Source organism: Eubalaena glacialis, chromosome 3 (genome assembly GCF_028564815.1).
Source record: "Eubalaena glacialis isolate mEubGla1 chromosome 3, mEubGla1.1.hap2.+ XY, whole genome shotgun sequence".
Taxonomy (NCBI): Eukaryota; Metazoa; Chordata; class Mammalia; order Artiodactyla; family Balaenidae; genus Eubalaena; species Eubalaena glacialis.
In genome coordinates this window covers 74,476,823-74,493,208 of record NC_083718.1, presented here as the reverse complement: position 1 = coordinate 74,493,208, position 16,386 = coordinate 74,476,823, and the positions used below count along the sequence as shown (strand labels likewise).

The following is a 16,386-nucleotide window of genomic DNA, read 5'->3' as shown; positions in this document are numbered from 1 at the left end:
AAAAGTGTTAATTACTTAAGAGGGTAATGATGTGGAACTTAAGAACACACATATATACACAGACATATACTATATATATAACATATATAATATATATAATTTTAAAATATAATTAAATAAAACATTGTGAATTTTATATATATTTACACACACATGCATATACATATTTCCCCTCTAAGAAGCAGAAAATATTACTGTGAGACTCTCAGGCTTCAAGCTCACATCATGAAAATCATCTATTTGCAAGCTGAAAAACTTCAGTCCCTCAACAAATGCTAAGGTGTTAACACTAACTGCCTCTGGCTTAACTTATTCCAATAGTTCTCTGTCTCCTGAAAGACTGAAATATCTGAACATGTGGCCCTAAGGATTAGTATGACTGAAAAGGATTTTATATGGCCACATAAATATATATCATTCTCTTTAATGGTTTTAAAAACATGGAAATGGTTCTGCTAATTCTCAGGTTTGTTGACAGTAGCAATAAATACCTGTACCCAGGGTACTTAGAATTCATAATATATAATATGTCATCTGTCAGGTTGCTACTGGCCCTAAAACCACTGTGTAACACAATAAATAAGTCAATTGATAAACATAAATATTTTTCCCCTAGTTGTCTTCATGGAATTTCTGTGTCCTAGAAGAATAATGAAGTCATTCATTAACCCAGTTATTCAATAAGCATTTGTGGAACACTTTATATGTGTCAGGACTGGGTACTCTGTTTAACACAAGAAATAAAAAGAAAATAAAAAATGGATAATATTGAGAAAGTTCCAAATCAGAGGCTTTGGTGTTCTGCCTCCAAATATAAGATATTGATTCTGTCACAGGTAAGCGGAAGATTACCTCACCAAAAACAAGAAATAAAAAAATGTTTGTATACAATTCAACATACATTCTTTGCTATCTACCCTGTGTCTATTAATCTTGATGGTCCTGTGGGAAATATTTTTTAAATCCTTATTTTTGCAAAGCATTTAACAAAGTTTCATATTCCATCTTGTGGTGAAAATGGAAAAATATGGGTTAGATATCTTACATTGAATCCTATTTTTAGAGTGAGCGATTCAACAAATATTTGTTTTCCTATTACTGTGCACTTCCGGTTGTGAAATTATCCAGAAGAAAAAGACTAAATCCTGGCTGTCAATGAGTTTATAATCTGTCATAGGAGGGAGACGGCTATGATCAGAGTACAATGTAGCAAGTAACAGCGGCATAAAAATGTGTAGACAAATTGCACTGGAACCTCAGAGGGAGGATAAATCATTCCGGACAGTCAAGGAAGACTAGGCATTTAGTATTTAGATTCACTTTTATAGGAGAGGAGAATTTCAACAGATAGAGATATGAATACAAAGTATTCCAGCCAAAGGGAATACATGTAGAAATCCTATATGGAGGGGAGAACAGTTCAATTTGACTGCAGACCAGCCATATCATCATTATTATGGAGAATCCTAAACATTGGAAATTTGAACTTGATACTTTAGGCCTGGGAATCAGTAAGGATTTTGTATTGGGGAAAGGCAAATGGTGCTCAGGTATATTGGTATTAGCTTGGAGAGGAGTTCTTGCTGGCACTTTTTTCATGTCTTGAATGGAGATATAAAAGGCCTGCTGCCAGAAGAGGAAACTGTGGTTAGGGGAGGTTAACAACCCATGGCAGGTTGCAAAAGCAATTAATAGCAATTTGAACTGGGACATACACCCAATCCATTCCCATAGTCCAGTGATATGTACCCTGCTACACCGAATCCACAGCAAGCCATTATGAGGCCAAGCTGGAAGAGGCAGTATCTCTATTTTACTGATGAAAATTTTAAGAACTACACAGATCAAGCCACTAGCTCCGCTCACACAAGTAAGCAGGACAGATGGGAATACAGCCTGCACTCAGGAGTCCTCAGGACACCTTATTTTCATACTCTCCCGCCATGAGCTAGATAACTACACTCCCTTGGCATTCTTCCAAAATTGAAGAAACGTCAAAATTGGGGAAGAAGGACACGGGCAGCCTAAAGCTTTTTTTTTTTTTGCCTCTGTCCTTCCCCTGACCTTTATAAAGATAATTCAGACTTACAGTTGTTCTGCAAGAGCTTGTCCAGGGAATCACGCCACTGCAGGGCCTTGTCCAATGAGGGTCTAAATCAAGTATTAAGAAAGAAAAAGGAGACAGCCATAAGAAAGGAGTTAATCACATACACCAACAATGACTTGGATTTGCTTTTCTTTGAAATGTTACAGTTGATGACCCATTTTTCAGGACAAGGGAGTTAGAGCTGTTTTATTCTGAACAAGTGGGTATGATGAGCTGGGTTTGCTTGCCTACATCTATCTTGCATATTTTCATCTCTCGTTGAACAATTGGGTCAGGCCTCTCCCTTTTCAGAAGCAGAGTCTATTTGTCATGAAGCCATGTCTTGATATTCTTGTGTATCCCATAACAGTGCCTCCAATGGTGGTCTTTTTTTCCAAAAGTAACTGAATAAAATCCAGTTGTCCCGTTATAGGGCTTGAACTCCTGTTCCCTGCTTCACTAGTACTGCACTTTAAACACCCACTTAATCCGCAAAGGGCGTCAGATTCCACATCCACAGCCCTTCGCCGCCTTATTGGGGTTGGTGGAAGATGCAAGGTGTGAAGCTGCCTCGTGTTGGGAATGTGATCACAGGAAGTCTACATTTTAAAAACTCTGGGTACATTTTCCTGCCTAATTAGAACAGGATTATTTTTTTTTTTTTTTAAGATTTACTCTTTCTGAGAAGAGAAGTGGTTAGACACCGTGAAAAGGAATGCTGTACACAAATGCTCAGAATGCTGAAGGTAATAGTCAACACATAATTCCCCCTTAGGCTGTTTTTATTTTAACGTTTATATATGCAGAAACCCTGCAGCTCTTTCGTTTTAACTACCAATTTTTCCTTTCACAGCGGAATTGTGTCAAGGCGGGCTGGTATTGTCTGGGAAAAATGGCTGACAGGGCTCTCCCGGGGCTCCCCCCTCAGCCCCCTCTCTCACTCTTGTGTTACAATGTGAGTTCTTCATTGTCAAATCAAAACAGACTAACAAGGCGTTTATTAGAACATTAAGGCCAACGAAGGTGTCTTTCCTACATTGGAATTTCCTTAGCTCTTAACTTGTTGATCAACTGTTCAGACAACCCAGGAAAATTCCTGCTTCTGGCTTTTCAAAAATAATATCTTAGGGCTTTAATTCTTTAGGTTATCAGTGAGATTGATAAGACAATCGCTGATTCTCCTTTTCGTTTTGCTCTCCAGGCTCAGAGTCAGCCTCACTTTATCTATGTAAGGAGTGCAGGATGGCAGTAGATTTTTTGGCTAAAATGCTGTGACTAATTCCTTCCATTCTCTAGTCCTCACTGTGGAGCACGTGCAGATTTTGAGTCTTAATTATACGACTTTACATAAAGTTTTACGCTTTTACTATTTGAAGGTTAAAACATGCCAAAACTGAGAGTAACAAACCTGGTGGAATAATCTTAAGTGGTTTCATTTTCCTGGCTAGAAACATAGGTATCATAGATCAAAAACTCAACACTAATTCCTTGGAAATTTATTTTTAATGAGTGAACTACCTTCTCTCCTCCCGTTTTCTTCTGGTTAGTGTAAAGGAACACAGGGAGGAGAAATGACATGAGGAAGGAATTACAAGCATGAGCATATATTTTTCTGCCTCATTTTATTTCTAACAAGAAAAGGAGCTATTTTCTAGAGGTCAATAACTCCTTTTGGCTCTTCTATATTACTTCACGCTGAGAATTTTTCCTATGTATATATTATTTTGTACCAACAGTTTTAGCACAGTCTTATAAATCTTAATTTCTTCACTGCAGTGGGTTCAATGTTGTACATATGACACCTGCCAAGTCTTTATTGTTGACAGAAACAACAAGACATTAAATAATTGAACAAAAGAAACAGAGCAAGGGGAAGGCTGAATCGCCTTCTGATTTTGTAAATACCCCTCATAAAATGAAATCACCTTCCTGCCCTCCATTTCCTCTGGCTAGTATGGAGGGGCACAGGAAGAAGAAATGGCAAGAGCAGGTGCACCGAACTTAAGCATGTTACCAGATCCAAGCTGTCCCAAATGGTCTTGTTAGAACCAGACTAATGGTCACAATCAGCAGCGCCTCACAGCCAAGATTAAATTCCTGAAAAGGATATGTGCAGAACCCGCTTGGGGGTAATATTAGTCCAAATTGTTTCAAGGACACAATCAAGCAGAACACATCCTCCACACCTCGAAGCCCAGTGTTCTGATTCCCAGCCTAGGAGGTGCCACAAGTTCATCCTGTCCTGATTCTCAGAATCTGCCATTAAGTCTGACTTCTTTGAAATGAGATAGATGCAGATCTAAATGACCAATAAGTATCCCGGTTTGCAAGGTCGTAGCTGACCACAGGGAGTGGGCATGGCGTTTCTGTGTGTGGGTGTGGAGGGAAAGAGGAACCCAGTTCCAATGAAAGGCAAAATAAACATTTATAGAGATGATTAACTGTTTTATAATGGCCAGTGTAAATGCCACTTGGTCCAGGAAATGATGATCTCAGCTGGAAGTGTTCTCTCCCTCTTTACTGTACTCTTACCACATTTATTTCTTGAATCTCCTACAAGGCAATGATGCACTCACTGCCTGGAGGTATAGTTTGTCAGCCATGGAGAACTTTTCCCATTCTACCCTGTCCGACAGTGCGTTCCCTGCAGTATTAATCTACCCAGCAATATGCATGTCAGATTAATGTGTAAATTAATAATGGTTCAGTTTGCTCGGAGTTAGTCTGGTTGATGAAAGCCACAAATAACCCAACACTTAGAGTACAGAATTTTTAGCCCCACGAACCATGACTACAGTTATAAGCAACTCTGGCATTTACTAGCTCTAACCTTCGTAGACTATTTTAACCTCTCTAAGCACCGGTGGTTTTCTTTTTTGTTTTCTTCCTTTTTAAAAATATCTACACAGTCCCTGGCACATATTTAAACACCCCTGATAATGTTTTCACGTGCTCTCGCCCTTGACAAGGAAAGTGAAATCCAAGTTATTTTTCGGCACTTAAGTGCCTGTTCAGTTCTCCCTTCCTTCCTGCAATGTGTCTGTTCATGTCCAGTCTCAAGTTCATGGACATTTATTGAGCCCTCCCCCCAGGGCCAACAGTGACTTGGGCACCATGGATGGGGATGCGGATAAATACACCTGCCACTTTTTGATGTCTATCCATGGGCCAAACATTGTGCATCCATCTTTAATCCGCACAGTAAGGCTCACTCTACAGTTTACCAGGCCGGAGTATACGTAGGACAACAGTTTGTAATGGTTCTCCCCCGTGCACAGGCTAGGGACTGTTTATATGTGGAGGTCATTCTAGAGTTATAAAGTGGCAAAACAACAGCAACAACAAAAGGTAGTTAAAATTAGTGACATCAACAGAGAGTAAATGAACATCTAGAATATAAAATAAACTATAAAAATATCTACACCAGCTCTTGAGTATTTTGCAATTGATTATATTATGAGCCATGATAATAGTTACTGTAAACTAAATTTACATGGTCTTGTAACATGTTTATTTTTCATTATGAGGACCTATAGCAGAGCCTTAGGGAATGCTCACATATAGAGGGTGGGCAAAAGTGGGAGCCCTTAGAGAGAGAGAAGGCCGCGGGAGAATTCAAAATTAGAAGTTAAGGTGGAGAGTTTTAAGGTTGGCAACTGGTGAGAAGAATCAAATGCTGTCCACGAGTCAGGAGTTAGCCCTTGGTGATGATGGTTTCAGTTAGGTAGTAAGGTTTAGACCCGACAAAAGGAGTTAAAGAAGAAATTGAAAGCAGTGACTTTCTATTTCTAGAGTTTTCCAGTGTAAGCAAGAGGAAGAGATATGAGTAGAAGGGGTGAGGGGATGGGAGGGTGCTTTTCAGAGTGGAATATGGTACTTGTTTGTTCTAGTAGAAGAGGGTCCAGAGGGAAAAAGAGCAGTTAAGAATACTAAAATGGTAACAGAAGCTGGCCTTGGGTGGTAGGGATATAGGAAACTTTTTTCTATTTTTTTAAATGGTTCAATTTATTTCTAATAAAAATAAAAATATATTTAAAAAAGAGAAAATGCTTTTTTTAAAAAGGGATTGCTTTTTTTAAAAAGATGAGAGGAGTTAAAAATACCTTCCATCCGGAGAAGGTCTATTTTCTCCTCTGAGATTTATTTTCTTCTCCTTGAGAAGAATGTGGGTAAAAAAATACAGAGAAACTTTAAAGTGAGGAGAAGCGAGATCAACCGAGCTCCCACAGAACAGTCTTTTCCTGCTTGTTAAAAGGCATGGAAATTTTCCAAATATGAGTGAAATGGGGTTTAGGAGTTTGGAAGAGGATAGGAAAGCTTTGTAATGGTCACTGTTAAAAATGCAGTAGAGATGCACAAATATTCTCTAGGGATAAGAAAGATTTTTCCAAAACAATTCAAACTTCTGGAAGAAAAAGGGGGCTGGAAGACAAGAGAAGAAAATAATCCAATAAATGTCAGCCCCAAGGTATCTTCCAAAACTGCTTCTCTCCAAATCCTTGTTAAGCCAAATAGTTCAAGTGTCTGTGTGGGATATTAAAGCAGAGAATCAAAGCAGGAAATGTAGCACTGTATTTATTTTTTAAAAGTTAATTCCAACAGATCAATAACCACCACACTGTTTATTTCAAAATAGACTTTTTGATCTTTTGCTATTATGAAATGTGGTTCTTATTCTCTCCCAGTGCCTGGTGCCTGCCACTCCACATTGAATTAACTTCCCTTTTCTAAACGCAGAAAACTCAATTATGCCTCATTTCCGGTTTGGGATCACTGTGAAGTAATAAAAGGAGATTGGAAACATCCACTTAGATTGATGAAAAAAATTTAAAAGGAATAACCTGTCTCTCTATCCCCCAACCAATCCAGCTATATTAATTTGAAGGTCATTTGGAGAAAAGATTGGCCAATTTATACAAATATTAAATTTTAAAAGAAATGGAGGTTAAAAGGGATTCCTATATTTTTACCACGCTTCTGTGATCTCTTCAAAGCTTTTAGGTAGTAGAGTGAAGGGGTTTGAATACATTTGGCTTATCTTGTTCCCACTTTCCTTTCTTGATTTTAGTGGTGTCTCTGTTTTAAAGGGAAGATGGAGTGTATCTGTCTAGTCAATGTCGGGCTGTGTAGCTAGTGGAACAACGGTAAACACCATGAATGCTGTAAGTAGTGTTATTAAGTTAGAGTAATGCCAATGAAATTGTGGGCTATGTTCACTGCCATAACATCGTGAATATTCAGAATTATAGCTTCTCTCCATGCCTAAATTGATAGAAGTATGTGGGAGTGGGGGTGGCTAGGGACTGCAGAAGTCCTGTCAGGACTATTAATTTATGGACTGGGGAAAAATTGCTTGATGTGCATTAAATAGGAGTATCTAGTCAAGTATTCATTCCTCCACTAAGGAACAGAACTCTGGTCCTCTTTTAGACCTTGAAGGGACAATATCTTGGAGAAGAAACCTTTAGGCTTAATAGTCTGCCTTGATCTTAGCCTCTTCTTGAGGGAAATGTCACCACTTGTATCTCCCTGCTGAGGAAGTAGTCCTCAGGATATTTCCTGAGCAGGTGAGCATCCAGGGATCATAATTAATTGGATCAGGAATGCTCACCTGACCCAAGGACAGCAAGTGAACAGGTATTTTTAACCACACTTCTGTGTGATGAGGTGGCTGGTGCCTTTTTATAAGATATGGCCTGTTTCTCCAATGATGTCCCAAGATGTGGCCTTATCTTCATTTTTTAAGCATCCTGCCAGTAAGCAATATTATGCTCCATACACGAGAGAGTGAAAAAAAAAAATCCTATTCACAAACCAACTCTCTGAGTACTCTTATGATCTTCAATGAGTCACTGAAGGGGGGAGTTCTACAGAGGAGGGATGGTGCTATACACTTGAAGAATAGCCATCCTCTGGAGGAAAAGAGTGGAATCCATAATCATGACTCACTTCTGGGTCTTGGCTGGTTTCTCCGCCTTCTCATTGTATGGAATGACAAGGTCAACAGCAGACTCTGGCTTCTGGAGGAGAATTCCCAACTTGATCTTAATCTCCTTGGCCCTGAAAGAAGAGATGTTTGAGGGGAAATGGACATCATATGAGCATAAAGATCTAAAAAAGAGATTTCATTCTGTGTCAAAGAAACAAAAATGAGCAAAACTCCATTTCACTGTTGTGACAGAAAGAATACTAATGTAGAAATTGGGACACGTGAGTTCTAATAACATTTATCAAGCTCTTAACATGTCCCTGGCTAATACGCATTATCTCATTTTAATCTTAATTATTGTTTTATATGTATTCTTTCATGTTATATATGGCAGATACTATAGTAGTCCTATTTTACAGGTGAAGAAACTAATGACAGAGAATTCAAATAACTTACTTAAGGTAACCCAGCCAGTATGTGATGGAAATGGACTTGACCCCAAGCTGTCTGACTTTAAGTTCACAGGTGGAACTCACTGTATTGCCTACCAGTCTTCTGAGGGCTCTGGTCCCAGCTCTGCCATTAATTAGATGTATAACGTTTGAAAAAATAATCATGTTTTATTGCCAGACCTCAGTTCCCTCATCTGTAAGATGACAGAGTTACTCTAGATGTTTTTTTTCAGCCATTTGCACCTATAAAATTAAATTATTCTGCTTGATGATTACTTCTCTGTAACTGTTCTTCTTTTATACGGATTTGATTTTTTTCCAACCCCTTGCCCATTGTTCCACAATGGCTATTGCAGTATCTTACATGCAGTAAGCCTTCAATAGATAAGTATTAATTACCAACAGACTGACAGCATCGTATTACTCCTTTCTATCTTCAACATTTTAGTGAACAGACATGGTCAGAATTCTAGGCACTTCTCCACCCTGGAATGCAACTGTTTTCATGCCCAGTTCAAAACTAATCTCCTATGTTACCCATCATTTTATCACAAGTCTGAATTCAAAAACACCAAGCAAATCTTAAGCATTAATCCATAAGACAAGCCATTGTATATTGAGAGACCCAAAAAGCTGTCCTTTCACTGTCCCCTTGGCACTTCATACATGCTTTTAAGATAGGGTTTATCATATTGCATTATGGTTACTGATTTATGTCTGTTTTCCAAGCTGGATATAAGAACTTTTTGCAGGTGGGAATTGAGTCTTAAATACATGTCAACCCTGTGCATAGCACAAAACTTGGCAGCATAGTCAATATTCAAAAATATTTGCCAAAGTGAACTAAAAATATCTTGATTTTTGTTCCTCACAAATCTGCCGACATTTATTTCCCAGTCAATGCGGATCATAACCGAAGCCTTACAGAACTGTGTCAGGATTAGGATATCATGTTGCTGCCAGAGAGAGTTTTGTTACTATAAACACACTTTCTTCATTCATTCACACAGAGACGGTGATGAGACAATTTAAATAAATAAAATATGTGACATTAGCAATTATGGATATTAGGGAGAAAAAGTTAAGGACATATACTGTATAACTTAAAAAAACATAAATATTCAATCATATCATAGGTTCCTCTAGTATAGTAAATGTTATTTTGAAACTCTGATTTAGAATTAGTAACCTCCACAATGTCTTTTCCTTTTCATTTCTTCCTGCCTCTGTTCTTTCCCTAGGACTCGCTCTCCAGCTTAAGCCAACTCAGGTACCACATTACAGCAGATCATGAGCACATTATGGCTGAAACAGAATGTTCTGCTGAGGGAGCTTATATAAAACATGAGAATAACAATAAGTGTACTTTGATTCCAGGCTCTGCAATTTGCTTAAATTACCTAACGTTAAGTTTTTTCACCTAGAAAGTGGGACTGATAAAATAGTACATACTTAATACAATTTTTGTGATGATTAAATATGTTAATGCATGTGAATCACTTAAAGTAGCATTTGGCATATAATACTGCTTCTTCCAAGTTAGTTCTAACTGCATAATCATTTTTTTCCAGCCAAACTCAAGCCATGTTCCCTAGCTTTGACAACCAAATTAAAACATTCAGAAATTTCCCACATGTTACTAAGAATTAATACACCCACTGCCTCCCATATTCTACCTCTGGAGACAAGAACTGCCAATTTTATATTTATCTGAAGGATGAAGAAAACAGTATTTGGGGGGGGAAAATGAATGCAATACGTGTGGCTACCCTCTGCTGGCCAGTGTATAGTACTACAGCCAGAAGCACCAGGTTCATCTTTTCCATCAAGACATGCTATCCCGCCCAGAACTTGAAGAACTCCATCCATAATACCTCTTCTGCTTGCTCCACATGCCCCTCAGTTACTGCCCATAAGGGGAAGTCGTGAAGCAACTGTTTGAGTTTCACTTGACCCAATAGTTCATTCACCAATATTTAGCTAAAGATTATCTAATGAATGTCTAATGAATGTTTCTCCTGTGCTTGGTATTTTGGTTGGTTCTTTAGATTTTTGTTTTGCATTCTTTTCCCCATCTCAACTTCTGTTTCTTTTTTCTTTTTCTCTTTTGCTCCATTTGAGCCATTTGCTTTTGCAAAAGGCGGAGAGATATTTGTGTTTGATTGCCTAGTGAAAGAGTAAGTTGGACATGAAGAGGTTATTAGAAGGAAGGGGTTGAGCATTTTAAAATTTCATTTATTCATACTACTTTACTCCTTGATCATGTTACTGTGTCATCAGTACACAGTAAACAGACAAACACTCACAGGGTTTTGTCTTTGCCTGCAGGGTACTTATAGCCTATTGAAGTCTCAAGCTTGTGAGCAATCACAAGCAGGTATTAAAGAAGAAGATGCCCAGAAAGCAGCATCTCTCTGGGCATCCAGTGTCCACAAAGGTGAACAGCAGAGCACTGGGGGAGGACCCCAATGTCCACAAGGGTGAGTCAGTGAGGTTTCTCAGAAGAGGCAGGGGTAGAATAGCAGTTAGCCAGGTGGACAAGAAAAGGCTGGGACTTCCGGGTAGGAAGAGGATAATGTGCATATCATTTGAAGGGATGCAAAAGTGGTTCTGCATTGCCTGAGTGTCAAGTGTGATTGGAGAGAGCAGAATGCCATGTTCGATGAAGCCTGTTTGCTCTGCCTCCCCTTCCTGATGGAAGGATGGATGATGGAGGACCTCTGTATAGTATGCAGCCTTCAGCAAATTTGGTGTGAAAACCAAAAAAAGGTAAAACTATCGAAAGGTGCCTTCAAAGACTGTCTCTACATGAAGAAGTGGCATCCTGTCTTACAAATCTGTTTCAAATGTTTCTTTTGCTAATTCTTTCAGGATACATTTTCCCATGAAAACACTGTCTATAAATGGTGGTTAAATTCTCCAAGACATCCCACAAAAGACTTTTAAAACCAGAATGAACCAGAACCCTTGTATAATTTTATCTATATCACTATTTAAATTGTCTTTTTGTGGGATAATCTAGAAATCAACTGCCATTTATAACACTGCCCATAGAAAATCAGATTCCACTTCCTCGAAGTAGAGAAACATGCCAGAACATCAGATTACTCTTTTCCTCATACTTGCCCTGGCGATGTAAGGGAGAAAGGAAATGCAGTGCTTCGGAAAATACTTCTCTCTATGGTTTAGTATAGGTTCAAACGTAGGACGTTAAAATGTTAATGCACATAAGTCAGGAAGACCATTTGGTTGAATTAGGAGTTTGACAGCATACAGGGAGTGAATAACATTAGTGTCTCTCTTATAAAACAGTGAATGTTTAAAAGCTGAAGAGTTGACCAGTGCTGAGATCTAAACTACTTGAAACGTTTTACTCTTTCTGTAGGAATAAACTGTGTTACTACGTTTGTTTTTCTCCTTAAGAGTTCCTGGAATAATATTTCATTCCCCCCTCTCCCCTTCCTCCCCACCATAGGGACATATCCAAATATGGGAATGAAAAAAACAACAACAACAAATGGAAAATCAAGCAAAACAAAAGCTCAAAGCTTCCATTTTATTTCCTCCTTTAAAAATAAGCTTGAATGTATCTGACATTCATGTAATGTCAAAAACAACCCCATCCAGAGAAGAAAACTTTTTCATGTGTTTATGATTTCAATTCAGTCCTTGGCTCTATTTGACCACCCACCAGGCAGTTTTCCGGGCTACATTACATTAATGCTTGTTAACAAGAAACGATTTGTATCTCTTCTCATCTCACCCCCAACCTTGTTATCCTTTGGTTTTACAAAGAAAAACTTGTTTTGAAATAAAATCATTGGAAATGCCTGGGTGAAATTTTAATTAAGGGTTCAGAGGAAGATAATCCTTTCACTAGATGGCTCACATTAGTGATTTCAAACTGAAAAGAGTTTGAATAATTGTAGGGTTGTGCAATTTTAAATCTGTGCCCTGTGTGGGTATGCTTTCAAAAGGCCCTGGGCCACCTCTGTCCTTCTGACTAATTGGTGAATTGAGTGAAAGTTATTACCTTAGGGTGAATAAGTGTGGAAAACAGTACAAGCAATCACTAAAACAAAAACATTGCAGAATTTTTAAAAATACAATTTTATTCAAGTAAAATTTATCAGTAACCAGCTATATATAGAGTCCTGTGCTCGGTGTTTCAAGGATTACAAAGACGTTCCTTGCTTCAGAGACACGTGGAACAAGGGAATGTAGGACACATACATGTAAACTATATGCTAGATATTTTTCTAGTCATTGATAAAAGTGGAGGGGATATATTAATAAAAGAACATAGACCGTAGCCTCAAGGAGCTCAAATGTGATAACATGAAGCTAGTGTAATAGGAGACACATGCTTTAACAGCTGCCCCTACTATATTCTCAGAGGCCTCTGTATTTTTCCTTCATGGTCCTCATCAATTTGCATTATGTCTCTGTGCATTTATTTGAGTACTGTCTGTCTCTCCCATTAGAATGTCAGGTCCCCAAGAGCAGGGTCAATATCTGTTCTGTGCACAGCTCCAGTCTCAGCACTTAGCCCAGGGCCTGGCACTTAACAGACATGCAATAAATATTTACTGTATAAATTGATGAATCAGCAAACGAATGAATGAATTGAATTGCTAGGTTAGAGTAAAACTGCATTTTGGGGTGGGTGGGTGAAATATTGGGGTATAGCACAAAATAAGCCATCGAGGACTAAGACGTCTCTGATTTGGTTAACTGCAGAGAGGTAGTGTCATTAAATGACTACAAGGACTCTACCTGAACTCGATTTCTGTCTGTTAGAGAAGTTGGAAATAGACGAATGGGGGCTGAAACGGAGTATGCTGTTCAGTCCCTCACACCGGATAGGACACACTCTGATGAGAAGAAGCAGGGAGGGTAATTACAATCACTTAGTCTGATCAGAATACATCATGAGACCAAAATTTATCAGGATTTACTTAAACAGAAGTATTCCAGAGGCACAGACTAGTTCTGAGATTGGACGTATGTCGGGAACAGCCAGGAAGGAAGACAGGATGGAGAAAAATTGGGAAGTACATAGGACAGGGGATTTAGGACACATTTCTGAAAGAGGTGTTCCAACCTGTCCCCTGTCAAGGACAATCCAACTTAAATCTGTGTTGTAGATGCCCCCTGCTGGACATGGGAAATTGTGAGCATCAGTGAAAAAGAGCAGATCTGTTCCAGGCTGCTGCCTTCTGAAGAAATACCACAAACCTTGTTTCTACAGGAGCAAAAAGGACATGCTTTTTCTTGGCTCCAAAAAATGTGATAAGTACCCATTAAAGATAAATAAAAGTTCCTAAAACACTTGTTAGCAACAAGATTCCACAGCTGGAGAGTACTACAGCCGGATCTGAAAAGCAGAGGAAGAAATGAGCTTTCTAAGTTCTTTTCAGCCAAGATCTGAGTCACGAAGACAGAACCCCAGCAGATGCTGATGGAGAGAAGAGAGCCCAGAGGACTTATGTCCACTGTGCTGGACCCATCTAGAGAGGTTCATTTGGTTCAACAGTGGAAAAGCCTTCTTGTTGACTGTTCATTGAAAACTTGAGATCAATGGAGTTTGTTACGGATAGATGGCTCATGAGACACAAGCGTGATCTTGAAAACCCTTAGTAGAATATAAGGAAACATCTGTGGAAAATCAGGTCAGTTCTAGAACTGAAATTCTCGACTCCCCAGGATCCTCCATACATGGCCCCTTAAAATCAAGATTGACTCTCAAGTGCAGGGGGAAGCCCCTCCAGGGTCATTTTTGGTGGAGAGAGAATGTATGAGTTTGGCATCTACCATTTTCCTGAATTAACCTACTTCTATTTGAACTAAAGAAATTCCACCCATTGCTTATGTTTTAGCAGAAAATGAAAAAGTAGTTTACTAATGCAATGTGATATCATGTTAAAAGTCTGTATTTTTTTATCTGACACATATAAATATATGATACATTATGGAAAATGACTCTAGGTTAGTTAATATGAAATACTCCACAGTGGTCCAAATGATAGAAAGATGAAGAAAATGCTAAAGAATATACGGTATTATTATTATTCATGCATTAGGATATAACTCCAGAAATGACAGCTCTGTTTCCAAACACAATTGAATCATTCCCTGGTAGAGATTTAGGTTTTCACTTATATTAATCATGAATTAAATAACAAGCCATGTCAAACTGTAAGATGGCTGAAAAAATGGAATTGACGGGGACTTCCCTGGTGGCGCAGTGGTTAAGAATCCACCTGCCAATGCAGGGGACACAGGTTCGATCCCTGGGCCAGGAAGATCGCACATGTCACGGAGCGACTAAGTCCATGCGCCACAACTACTGAGTCTGCGCTCTAGAGCCTGTGAGCCACCACTACTGAGCTCGCATGCCACAATTACTGAAGCCTGCATACCTAGAGCCCATGCTCCACAACAAGAGAAGCCACCGCAATGAGAAGCCCGCGCACCACGATGAAGAGTAGCCCCCGCTCGCTACAACTAGAGAAAGCCGCATGCAGCAATGAAGATCCAACGCAGCCAAAAATAAAAATAAATTAATTAAAAAAAAAATGGAATTGACAATGTCAGTTGTGTCAAATGTGTGCATAGAAGTCACTTTTGTCTATTATAACCTTCCAACACAGTATTTTCTAACCTCTTCTTTCAGTAAGTTCTCTTAATGATAGCTATTTTCATTATGTTCAAGCTCTTACCTCAACTACCCCAGATTAATTCGTCACCAGGGCCCCTCACAGGCAACCTGCTGTAAAAGACTAGGGATTCCGTGTACAAGCTTACTGACTTGGTTTCATAGGATCACAGTTGAGATTGAAAAGACTGGCCTCAATAGCTTCTCCTTTTGCTCACTTATTTTTTCAACAAATTAAAAGTATGCTTATTAAATGCTTACCATGTGCCGTAGACTATTACAGGTTTTTAAATCCCCAGTGAAACAAAAAGACAAGATCCTCTCATGGAGTTTATATTTCAGTTGGGCAAGACAAACACAAAATAAGGAATCCAAACAATGAAATGAAACATTTCAGCTACTTGTAATTGCTACAGTGTGAAACTGGGTAAGCGTTAGCTTCAGCTACTTGCTCTAATCACAGTGGCAGTCAGCAGGCTTGTGAAAAAGGACCCACTCCAAAGGTGGCTGCTGTTAAGTGCCTCAGCTGTCTTTATAGAGAGCAATACCAGTTGCTTTGTCAATTAGCAGAGCATGTTAGAAGTGAGTTTTTACATGTAGGTTTGTTCAATAGGGAATGGGCTCTCTCCAGTCATAATAATGATATTCAAGTCATTTGTACTAGAGACATTATTGTGGAAACTCACACCCACTCCATAGAAAGGTTGTAAGAATGTAAATAGTTCTTCACTCTTAGAGATGGCACCTGTGGCTTGATCCCTAAGTAGTCCTATATCTAGGCCTTGATACAGAGATTTCTTGTCGCCTGATACCAGCTACAAAGATATTAGAATCCAACCTCAGAGTATTATTGTCAGAGTGAAATTTTCCTACACATTATAGTCAGAGCACAAAGAATTATGCCTTTATTGAGATTACAGAACCAGTTGTATAAATATTTTGCACCAACTTGTAACTATCTGCCTAAGTAAGTACGGAACAATTGGGTTTCATTATATATACGGTGGTCTTGCTTTCATTAGCTGGTAGTGAAGTTGTGGAGAAATAACTAACCATCACCCACCACTAACCATTAATAGCTACAGTTATCTACCAAAAAGAACCTAAGAGTTGGATATGAATAAATTGATTTAGGCGAGTTTTCAATAGCCACTTACAATCTATGCGACCTTATGCAAGCTATATAATGTCTCTCGGCCTCAGTTCTGTCATTTGTAAAATGAAGATAACGTTAGTACCTGCTGTAAAAAGTTTCCGGGTG

General features: G+C 38.8%; 1 protein-coding gene across 1 annotated transcript in view; it reads right to left on the bottom strand.

Moving 5' to 3' along the window:
• The window catches only part of RGS5 (regulator of G protein signaling 5), a 51,489-nt gene that overhangs the window by 15,273 nt on the left and 19,830 nt on the right, over positions 1-16,386 (bottom strand). The window contains exons 2-3 of the mRNA XM_061183163.1: positions 8,036-8,146; positions 2,090-2,151 (exon numbers count right to left, since the gene is read on the bottom strand). Coding sequence (XP_061039146.1) covers positions 2,090-2,151; positions 8,036-8,146 — 173 coding nt within the window. The remainder of the gene's footprint in view (positions 1-2,089; positions 2,152-8,035; positions 8,147-16,386) is intronic.